The 12235-nt window shown below is 43.2% G+C and overlaps 1 protein-coding gene across 1 annotated transcript; it reads right to left on the reverse strand.

The window, feature by feature from the left end:
• Nucleotides 1–3290: 3290 nt before the first annotated feature.
• Nucleotides 3291–11876, reverse strand: LOC306795657 (cAMP-regulated D2 protein; the record flags this gene model as incomplete). Its single annotated transcript, XM_079294235.1, has 8 exons — nucleotides 3291–3897; nucleotides 5409–5581; nucleotides 6688–6828; nucleotides 7505–7623; nucleotides 7834–7961; nucleotides 8653–8786; nucleotides 9275–9476; nucleotides 11394–11876. The coding sequence occupies 8 exons, from the start codon at nucleotides 11874–11876 to the stop codon at nucleotides 3445–3447; spliced, it is 1833 nt and encodes a 610-aa protein (XP_079150361.1). The 3' UTR covers nucleotides 3291–3444.
• Between the last annotated feature and the right edge of the window lie 359 nt (nucleotides 11877–12235).

The following is a 12235-nucleotide window of genomic DNA, read 5'->3' on the forward strand; positions in this document are numbered from 1 at the left end:
GCACAGCTACTGTCTTCCTCAGTTGCTCTCCTTCCAGTGCAGCTATTTTTAAGTAGAGCTTTTATCCAATCAGATTCAGCCTGTGTCTCTAGGTAAGAAGAGAGGCCCGAGGCCTGCAGAATTACATGTGAATCCCTTTGCCGTTTAAGTGAATGGGGACAATATTGTTGATTGTCATAGTCTTCAACCAATCAGATCTTTAGTTTGACATGTTGGGCGTATTCTTTGACATGTCAGAGCCTTCTAGCTGGCCTAGCCATACGTGATTGGTCAGTGGGCTAGCGTGACAAGTTATACGGTGACAATCCCAATATCTGCTGCCTCTGTCGAGCGGACATTTTTGCAGTAAAACGTATTCGAGAAATACAACTGGGGAGGCTCGACTGGCTTCACTGGCGTCCATGAATGGAGAAGGACTTACTGGAACTACAATGCACGGATGTACTGAACAACCGTGAGATTAAACTCTTTGTTAACAAAGAAAGGAGGATGGACTTTATCTTTAAGTGAACAGCTTTGGTAAGTGAACTGCTTTTGTTTTTACATCTGCAGTAGCTTTAATATGCTTGTTTATATATTATTTTGTACAACTTGTTTTTATGAAGATGGATTTTTGTTTGGTTTTATGTGATAGGAACTATTGTTACATCCAATGTTGCGCTGGGGATATATTTAGCCGGTGCCAGTGTTGCCAACTTGGCGACTTTCCATTGTCAAAAGCTTTTTTTTAGTGACAAATCTAGCGACTTTTTCTGGTGTTTTGACTCTGACGTGAAAGCACGTACCGTTCTGCACTGTCGTGAACGAGCAGCGGGTGCTGCCGTGAGCCGCCCCCAAAGCACTCACAGGCGGTAACTCTCGCAGCAGCCTCGCGCTGCAGTCGGAGACGAGAGGAGACACTCTAGGCATATTCATGTATCTGCACTCTGCATTTTATTTATAGGTATTGAGCTTCATTTTTACACGAAACAAATAATAACCGTAGCTGTGTTTCAGCTATAGGACAGCAGTGAAGGCCCAGGTATAAAATGCACGGTCCGCCACTGGTATTCAGTCGCAGTTTGTCAGTTATACTACCTCCAAGCGACACGCAACTGAATGTAATATCCTGTACATCCTAGTTTTTGGGGGGTAGTCCTGTTCTCCCTTTCTGTCTAAAGTATTTGCAAAATCAATAAAAATATTTTAAAAGAACCTACTAAGCAGCCCCTTCTAACCCATTCAATTGACTGACTACATTAAAAGTGGGTGACCAAAACTGTAAAGTTGCAGGCAAAGAAACAAGACATCTGCTGAAAGCTAAAACACTCTATAACTGAGGGGAACTGCAGAGTCAGATGATGATCTGTGTTTGACACCACTAGCGATATCTTTGTCATCATACACAGTAATTTTTTCTTTGACACAAAATGATTAGTACAACTTTAAGGATTTATTTTATTTAAGAAATACATTGGGCGTAGTGACTGTTAGGGTTTAAACAGAAGGATGCGAGGCTTCAACAGGCTGCAGGGAGATTTCTGCTTCAAGCTTCCTACTGCGAACGCGCATCAGAAAAACGGAACTGAATCCGGTTTCAAAATTAAACAATATTTAATGTACTGCACAAAGTTCACTTACAAACTGAACCAACTATCGATAGTAATGTTCTCGAGAACAGAGACCACACACACGCGTCTCACTCACAGGTCTGAATTCAGGTACTGAAAAACGAGAGCGGATGTGGTCTGAGGAATGCTCTCCAGAACAGTCTCTTATATGCCCCGACAGTTGGAAATGTCCGAAACAGTCATAAAACATCTGAATAACCCTCCGTGGCGATTAGTGATTGGCTCCATTTGGCTTCTGTCCCCTCCCTGGATCGATCCTTTAGCGAAACAGCTTCTCTCCTCGCAAAACATCTTGACTCCACCTCTGGTCAGCTTGTCCTCCCCACTGACCACATCCTCCATTTGCTGCATGTCCCATTCAGAATCCCTGTCTGACCCTCAAACTATTCTTACAGTGTTTTAATACCTTTAGTGACTATACGTTTATGATTTAATACATTCAATTAGTTAGTATACTGTAACATATAATATCCTCTATAAGTAAGAATATTGTAAACATATTGTGACTATCATATTATTATTGTGACACGTCTACTCATCACTAGGGGTGTTATTTAATCCTACTTATAATGTGTTTAATACTGAAATTCTCCACATGACTAAGAGACTAATCCATACCGTATCCATACCAACAGGAAGTCGGAGTGGTGCAATAAAATGGTCAACACAAATAAGTTGTCCTTGAGTACTAAATCATTGTCCCCCGTAAATCTACTTTCCTATAAAAGTACCAGTAACATGAGAAATTAGGGGTTTTAATCAAACCCATCTTATACTGTACCTTCAAACAAGTGAACCACGAAAATACATTTCAAATAGAACATGAGCTCTAGGATTCAGACCCAAGTAAAATTTTAAATAAAACCAAAAGAGAACTTTCTTCTTTCAATTGAAGCATTTCGTTTTTTAACAGACAATTGGAAGACTAGCATCTGCCACACACAGGATGTTACCATAAAGTACAGCTGCTAATTGAAGTCATTAAATGACAAATATTCACCACAGTACATCAGCTTTTTCCACACTGTTTTACTGGTACATTTGATAAGTGCTCTTGGAAACAGGAAACGGACCCTTTCACGGGGCTCTCAGTTACACTTTTTGGTGAACTTATTGTAGTTCATTTGTAGTAATACATTATTTACTAAATTATGCCAACAAATGGTTTGGGACTCTCACCACGCTTTTAGGCCTTTTGTCCAGCAATTTATTGTCTCATAGAATTCATCTTTGGAGACTTTGAGAATGGGTCCACTCTAAAGTTGTGTTGAGCACTAGCACAAAGATATTGATCTCCAAAACTGAGTTTTCCTTTAGACCATCTCAATTTGTCCTTGTCTCTGCACTTAGAATATGATTAGAGTACATTTCCTGCTCAGAATGAAATATTTCTTAAATTGTGCAAACTCATCTTCACCCAAATTTACCCGAAATAGAGGAAACTTGTTTTTCAGCATCCTTTCTTATGTTAAAAGGAAAATGGTGGGGCTTTGGCCAGAGATGCAAAACCTACTGGTGACCAATAGAAGACGACAGAAAGCTCATATTCATAGCAGTTTTGAGAAACTGATGTGGACTGTCAGCTTTGCTGAAGAGAGGAAACAGAAATAATGTTCTCTGCCAAAAAGCTGGTGATTTATAGAAATAATTGCTGCTTGGTAGCAATGCCCAAAAAGTAATTTGTTAATACTGATAAATATATATTTTTGTGGTGAATGCCTTAACTCCATGCTGTAAGATGTAGTGACAGAATTGATAGTCTGAGGAACAAAAGCATGTATTGATGCTACTTCAATACAAAGTAACTTGTCCCTGGCCAACCTGTGCCCCCTCACTAATAGATGCCCAGATGGTCCCAGAAGTCACATATATGGTCCCTGGTTCCCACTTGCGCATGCGAACGCACAGTCAGGTTCATGACCAGCCAGCTGCTGGTGTCGGAATAGCGCGGCCAAACGGGCAGACGCTGCTGGCGGCAGAAAGTCGTCTGTTGGGCCCGCGAGGAAGGGTCACCAGTGTGTGCAAAAGCGCCCCAGTAGCACAGCATCCGATTGGACAGTAGCTTCTCTGGTACTGACAGGGTGAAGTTGGCCACCGAAGCAGAGCCGAAGAGAAAGGGCAGTTCGGCGCCGTGACAGGTGTGCTGGTAGCAGAAAGTCAGACCTGACCACACGCGGTAGTCTGATGCCACGTGGTCGAACACGTACATCCACACCTCACTGCCCGCTGCTGTGCCAGCACGTGCCGACCTCCTGGATGGACAAAGGAAGACGTAGTCGGTGACAATCTGAGGAAAGCGAAGAAAGGAAGAGAGAGCTGGTCAGACATTTTAATATATTTCAACTGAATTGAATGATCTTCCGCCATGCTACTGGCTTGGCTCAATGGATGACATATTTTGTCAGTCAGTTGGCATGTCAACAGTTTGGTCCAGACTACCGGTAACTTTTGGATGCTGCCATGAAGTTGTGAAGATTAGGATCCTCTGACTTTTCCTCCAGTGCCACCATAGGGTTGACATTTTAAATTGTTTAAATCAAGATTGAAGACCTTTCTGTTTGCTGCTGCCTTTAATTGAACCACATTAAATTAATATATTTATCAATTTCCTGCATTTCTGCATTTTACTCCTGAATTTTATTTCTTACACTGTTTACACTTTAATTGTTTTTAAATCTCCTTTTCTTTTGCCTTATGTTTTGATGCTTTTAATGGTTTTATGTGAAGCACTTTGAATTACCTTGTTGTTGAAATGTGCTATACAAATAAACTTGCCTTTCCTTGTGGGCAAATGACAGTAGCTGTGTTTGAGGAGCCAAAGAGCAACATTGACTGCTGCAGGATGGTGATAATACTGAACTTTTACTTAAGGTAACGGACCATGCTGATAGCTCTCCAGGTGGACCGTGTCCACAGTCTTTCAGAATTGCCTGGGTTGCGAGGAAATGTGACCTTTTTTTTTACAGAAATGAATCCCAGCAGCAAAAGAGAATAATTGTTTACGAAAGCTGTAAAGAGCACAGAAGACAGCTGGGTCCCTGTTACACACCGAGCTCCTGCTGGGCGGGACATCGACCCATGCATGACCGCCCGCCTCGCAAAGCCACCAAATGTGTGTTTGGGTGTGTGAGGGAGACCTTGTCTGAGTGTTCACTTTTCAGTCTGTGAGCATTTTACACTGTGAATGTTGCCTCATTTTTTTCCCTTTTTCCAGACCAGCTACTTCCCTATTGTCAACACAGAGAGGGCATTTCTTCTGAAGAGATGTTCCACACATTCGCAGTTTCTGACAAATTAGATGTTACTGTCTAAAAGTAAGCCAACTGTTGATTGGTTGACCGTATAGCTATCGATGAAGAGACAAAGCCACATCAGATGGATGAATATTAATCACATGCAATTTTCCCACAATCTGATCAAAAGCAGTCTTCTACAATGTAGAAGACTGCTTTTGACACACTATGTAGAATCTACATAGTGTGAGCTGAAGATTTCTCTATGAACTTTACACGTTGTCTCTAAGCCTGAATAAGAGTTGTCAGTGGCAGAGGAAATACAGACTCGGCATTGGATACCAACGTCTGTATGAGACGCAACACATCTTTCAACTAACTAACGTAAACCCCTACACGTCATTATTAGTCAGAGAAACTGATGTAGTATAAAGAGCAAGACTCAAACAAACACAGGACTTTCACCCAGGAGACTGTTGTTTGTGCAATCAAAACTCTGTCAGTTGGGAGTGAGAATGTGTTGGGACCATATATCAGCTACAGTGCTGAAAATGAAGACTCTTACCTGAGCTAGCATATCCCTGCGGTCAGCGTCCTTGTACAGGGGCAGGTACTTGTGCAGGATCCGCAGTGCGTGTTGTTTAAAGATGGCTGTGACGTACACAGTGCTCTCCAATGCGGAGACCGGCTTGTTGAAGACACCGTACGCAAAGATCACCCCCTCCTCTGAGGTTGTACCTGTAGGACAGACAACGGAGTCAGTACTAACAGGTAGACTTCCATGTTGCCTGTCGCCTTTTTTGTTATTCATTTACAAGCTTTCTGTGTTCTGATTGTCATCAGGTGTGAAGACTGTGGGCAGTTTTACATCAACCAGAAATTAGGCTTCGTCTTTCACTTTAATTCACTAGGCTGCTTAGTGTCCTATAAAGCAGGTCCTTTGCCTTCAGGTTTGTTATATTTGCTATGTTTTCTTGGGGAAAAAAACGTGTTCTAACGAGAACCAAAGGGAGTCCACAGAGCTGCCAGCATGAACTTAATGGCAATTTGTAAAGTCTGACATGAGGATGAGTTTATGTCATGTTAGGAGGGAGAGGGGCTACCGATACTTCTCAACTGTCTTTGCAGATACTTAATTCTTGAACATATAATGTAGGTGTGGCCGAACCTTTTTGATTGAAAAATATGGAGCCTAACAATAGTAAATGCATATTATTCAACCTGTTACACTGCCAGAAAATCAGTGGTTCTAGACCATAAAACCTCATGTGCTAAAGAAAATGACTTCAATAGTGTGCCCACATAGCACAAAAAGTATTTCTGTATCTGCTGCTCTTACATTTCATTTCAATTAGTTAAATGCTTCTAACTCTAATACAGTGCATTGCCCACTTATACTACCATGATGTTATGTGTAAATATTTAAGTTGGAAAGTTAAAACAGGCAGAAATTGCCAAATATTGGTTTCTGTTCACAGCCTAAGCAGCCACTTGAAAGATCACATTGTAAATGTAACGTTTCTAAAATATTCCGTACTTACTGGATACCTTCTGTCTGTTCGGTTCCGCCATGGTCACCTAATCAAGTGAGGTTAATGTTTTTTTAATGTCAAAGTGCCTCAAAGTCCCGCTGCAATGTAAATGAGTAGTAGCATACAGTGGTGTAAAACTAAATAGGTATATAAGTGGAGATAAAATGAAAACTGCCTTTATAACCCTTGTAGATCACATGTCTCTTGTAAATGTACACTGCTCAAATCGTCTTCTTCACTGGGGAATACTTAGTACAGAAGATAAAGACGCTCACTGCTGTATGTTTATGTCTGTGGGTGTGAGTCTTTTACCCAGCAGCACCGGCTTCTCTTTCTGCCAGTGGCCCTTCTGGAAGGCAGTGACCGCTTGCTCTTTTATCAACTCCCCATCGATGAAAGGACCCCACGTCTCAAAAACCTCAAGGAACCTGAAAGGGTTCACAACCTTGGAACCTGAGATCAAAAACACATCGGTTAGATGGAAAATACAGTCTACCCTGAGGTTTATCAATAAGAGACAAAGGATGGGGGTGAACATCGGGACTTTCCCGGCTCAATAAAGGATGAATAGAAATAATTTCACAGCTGACATTGCTGCCCTTTTTTATTCTTTATACATATTTTTTCTTGTTTATTGTAAATTTGTTTGTACATTGAGAGCGGAGTGGAAACCGCAGACAAATTCCATGTATGCTTAAGCAATACAATGGCCAATAAAGCTGATTCTGATTGTGATTGTGATTCTGAAATGTCTTGTCACAGATGTGTTTTTGTTCCAGATATCTGAGCCTGAAAGTGAGTTCAGAGAGGCAGAAAACAGCCGCTGATGACCTAATCACACAGTCAGTGATGCTGATCAATAACCCTGTCAGCCCTGCAGACGTATTACAGTTATTTGGTGCTGTGAGGCGGTAAAGTCCCTCTAATTGCCTGTTCAGAGGCCCACTATTCCTCCGTTTTTATGATTCTGTTTTCCAATATGCCACCGCTCAGGATATGAATAACGTTTTTTCATCATCTTTCGCAAATAAACTACACCGTATCCTGCCGTCTTATGTAACTGCGTGGGCAGCCCGAGAGCCGTCGCTCTAAATTTGGCGAGCGTAGGCCGGTGTTCGCGGCGCCCTACTTGTTTTCATCTGGGCGGCCAGGACGGCCTGCGGAGCGAGAGACAGCAGGCAGACGATGTCGCTCGCAGAGCAGTTGGTCTGTTTGGCAAAGTCTTTCCCCAGCTTCAGAGCGTCGCGTCTGGGAGAGAGACGCAGACAAATTACAGGTCAGCTTGAAGTTGTCTGTGACCATGCTGGGAACACCTGCAAGGTTTGAATAAAGCGACAGCTCAGGAAAACACAAATCACACTGACGCTATCACGGGAAAAAAAGGCCGCCGTGTTTTCATCGTTGCAGCCAGGCATAACATCAGTGACCAGTGTCAACTCTCAGATGACTGTTCCTCACCTGCTCTTCAGGGGGATGGAGAAGGGCAGACTCTGCAGGACGGCCTGTTTGAACAGGGGCTTGCTGCTCTGGATCATCAGGTGAAGACTCACTGACTGAGCACCTGCACTCTCCCCAAATATTGTCACCTGACACAACACAGAAAATAAGCAGATTTGTGACTCTTTCCATCATGTTGTCGGACACAATCAGAGCCTGTCAGTGGCAATGAGAAGCACTTCTAGGGAGCATACATTGAATTGATTGATTTAATGAATTTATGGAGCCAAATTGACCTCGTAGGATAACTTTACGGCCCTTAAGCGGCTGCTGGCTGCAGCCTTCTCCCTCATTACTGGACCCGTTTCAAAAATTGTTGTCCCCATGAGTCACACAAACAAAAACATGGGGAAATGAAAAATGCCAAAGTAAGCTTTTAAAAAGGAAGGCTTTTTTTTTTTACTTCGCTACTCAGAAATCCCAAAATGTAAGTTGATTAAGCAGGTTATTTCTGGAGATTTTGACAGTCTAAAAAAGAACACAAAAGAAAGTGATGTTTTTCTTTCTTTAAGGTTCTTCAGATAATTAGAGGCTTACAGAAGTATCAGCTGCCGTATAGCACCGAACTACAGAACAGCTTCTTTCCTCTGTTTGTGAGTTTGTGAGACTCCTTAATTGATCCTCCACCCTCCACATATGATACAGGTTTAGTTTAGATTTTAATATTTTTTTCGTGTAAAATGTCGGGTAGTAAAATGGGACTACAATCTTCATTCTGTCATGCAACCCTGTTGTACAATGGTGTGCGTGCGTGCGTGCGTGCGTGCTGTGCTAGCTTGCCTTGCTGGGATCACCTTGAAACACTGCAATGTTCCGCTGGACCCAAAGAAGAGCCGCCTGCTGATCCAAGATCCCATAATTCCCTGCAGCTGAGGAGTGAGGGTCTTTGCCCGACACGAGGAACCCAAAAGCACCTTTAAGTCAAGCACAAATTCACATGATCAGACATAATTGAATCGAGCAAGACATTCATTTCCTCTGAGCTCCGAATTACCGTCCACATATCTCTTCTGTTGTTTTCTTTTCGGCAACCGGCTCGCTCATTTAAAATGATGACACGCACACATTAGCCAGTCTCATACTGTCTCACGCACACACACACACACACACACACACACACACACACAATTAATGTCTACCACGAGATGCCTGCTTGTTGCCTGTACCAGCCCAACTCCAGTGCTACAAGTCATCCTTCCTTTATCCCTGCACATACAATTTAGAAGAAGATAGAATTCTGGTAAATACACAGATATCAATGTTATTGTGTATACAGTATATATTTTCTACATAGATTCATATACATATTGATAATGTATAAAGTGAATATGTGACAATGCTAACACACATGTTACAGTAGAACAGGGCCAATAAAAGTGAAAATGACGCCAAACTTTCATACCCAGTCGGTACTCCAGGTTCACAACAACGGTTTGGGTGAAGTTGCTGATGAAGCGTCCGTCGTACAGCGGCTTGGAGGCAGAGCCAGCAATGAAATCCCCACCATGGATCCACACTATGACGGGCAGTGGGGTCCCCAGCGGGGAGCTGAAGTCCACATCCAGAGGGACGAAGATGTTGAGGTAGAGGCAGTCCTCACTGACCTGTTTGGGACATTAGAGGAAATATTCATCCATTTATTTTCAACATTTTATTTAGTGCTAGCTGTAACTTGCTGTTCCGGGACTACAAATATTCCTTGGTTATGATGTAAATTTTCAAATGAATGGTTATTTAAACGACTTTTAGCACATTAATATAGCAGCTAACAACTATTTGCTGTGTTTACATAGCTGGGTTGGCCGCGCGTGCCTTTAAGGGCATGTTAGTGTCACGGTTTAGGCTTTGCCCCCTGTGTTCCTGTGTCTGTGTGGCTCCGCCCCTGGTCTCCTCCCGGCTCCCTCCTGTGTCTGAGTGTCTCCTGATTGCTTTCATTCACTTCACCTGTGCTCAATCACCTGCCCCTAGCTTTTTCCTCTGCCAACCCCACACTGCACTCATTCAACTCACCTGCCTGCAATCTACTCATCACCCCACACGTGTATATACTCCCCTGCTTTCCCTGTTCTTCCCCGTGTGTGCTTCATGTTCCGGCCTTCTGTCCTCGTGTTTGTTTCTATGATTTGTGACTTTGCCTTGCTACAGTTTTTGGATGTTTGGTCCGTTCCCTGTTGGAGTTGTTTTGTGTTCCTGTGGATGACTGCTTGGTGCCTAATAAAGAACCTTGCTTTCCCCCACATCTCGTCTCCAGTGCCTGCCTCTGCTCTATTCTGGAAGCGTGACAGTTAGTGCATGTGAGCACGCCTCACTTACTAGCTCATGGCCGCCGCTCTGCACTGCTCTCATAAGGCGGTTACAGCTGATAATGCCGCTGTTGGTCAGGGGAGAGTAGCAGCCTCAGGAGAACACTGTTGCCTTTGGTTGCACTGTTAGCTGCTGGCTCAGTCGTTGCCGTGTGGAGGCAATAGATATGTGCTGAACTGTATTGAGCCCTTTTAAGTGTAAGCACTCAGTAATTATTTGACATAAGCTTGGTGAAGTGGTAGAAGAGATGGCTACTATGAAGTCTAGCATTCTTGTCACCAACTGAGAATACACAACTCCAGTTTCCAGGTTCGAACAAGCCATAGCTAACTGGCTTACTCACTATTTAGCTGGCCTGCTAACCCAACAATGAGAAATAAATGATTATTGATGCAATTTGTAGTTCTAGGCTGATAATTTGACAAGAATTCCTTCTTTGATAATTACGATTTCCAATTAGCTAATATGGAGCGATAAGTCGGCCTTCACGCAATAAGAAAACCTCTTCCGACTTCAATTTGCTACTTCATAGGTAGCAGTTTCTTAATAAGTAAAACCAGATACAAACAGTAAACTCCTTTTAAATTAGACTAATCTATGGTATGTAAATGGTGTTGCAGACATTGTGGGACTGTTTTATGACACATTTGTAGTTATTCTTATTGTAGATCTGTTACACGCTGAGTTGAGTGTTTTTAGATTATATTTAAATTCAACTACTTTTAGGCCAACAAATAATAATTGAAATATTCAGTATTTCTTTCACAATAGACCTGTAATCCGTAATACAAATCATGCAGATTATAGAAGTTTTTCATGTATTGGGGGAACCTGGACTTGTGGACCCTATAGCCCTCCTCACAATGTGAAAGCAAATCAGACAGAGAAACTCTATTGTGGCATGAACTGGGTGTGCAACTGCGATGGGAATGAATGTGTGCCATCTTGGAGTCCAGAAATGAGTCCTTATATGACATTCATGTTTTAACTCATACTCTCAGAAACAGTGGTGGCTCTTTAGTTCCGTCCATCATTAACCAATGTACACAATATATTTGATACATCTCCAAAACTTGAATCGGTTTTCAGAGCACTAGGGGCCTTCTCTGTCCCCTTAGTACAACTGTCACCTTTACCACAAATGCAAGCATGTTATCATCCTAAAGTTAAATATTACGACAACATGCAATTAAGAGAAAAGTTGCAGTGTTCCTTACTATCCGAGGACGCTTCTCAGTGATGGGTCCGCTGCAGGCCTGCATGCATGACGCCCTGGGGAAGGAGGCATCATAAACCCCTGGCCGAGGACTCGCAGGTCTGGGGGGCTTCCAGCGGTAAGCCCCAACAGGGGGGTCTGCATATGGTATCCCATAGAATATATTGGCCCTGTCCACCGTAATCCCCTTGATCTGGCCGTCTTTGGTCACCACTACCGGTCCAGGAGCCCCATTTGTTTCCTGATTGACTGGCTTGACCTTGCTTTGCTCTGTGATTGAGCGGAGCACAGGCCGTCCCAGCTCCTTGAGGGAGTTTATCTCAAAGTCTTTGTTAACGATGAACGGCTCGTCTCTCACCAGCAGCCCGGGGTAGATGCTTCTCAGGAAGCTGACAAGGTCGATGTCATCATCATTTTTTGTTGCCTCTCCGGGGGCCAGCGCCAAACTTAGCATGCACAGCAGCAAACAGTGCCAGCTCTCCATATTGCGTTGGAAGACTCTTCCCCAGAACCTGCTGCTCAGATCATGATTTGACTTGACTTATGGTCCAGCAGAGGAAGAAACAGTCGCAGCCCCCCCCTCCCACAAGCCTGCAGCCTGAAACTCTTTACAGACTGTGCATACTTGTGACTCCAATTTAGCTGTCGTGCTTGTTAAGATTTATCAGACTAAGGCTGCTCTGTCTGACTGCTGAGTGGCTTCCAGTCGACACGGCCGCTGTGATGCGAGGCCACTAATAGAGGACAAGTCGTCTTCCCTTTGCTTCATGTAATCACAGAGTCACACACAGAAGGTGAATGGGGACAACACAGCGAGCATCACGAAGGAATAATTGTTGTTAC

This window comes from Melanostigma gelatinosum (assembly GCF_949748355.1).
Source record: "Melanostigma gelatinosum genome assembly, chromosome: 22".
In the NCBI taxonomy this organism is placed as follows: domain Eukaryota; kingdom Metazoa; phylum Chordata; class Actinopteri; order Perciformes; family Zoarcidae; genus Melanostigma; species Melanostigma gelatinosum.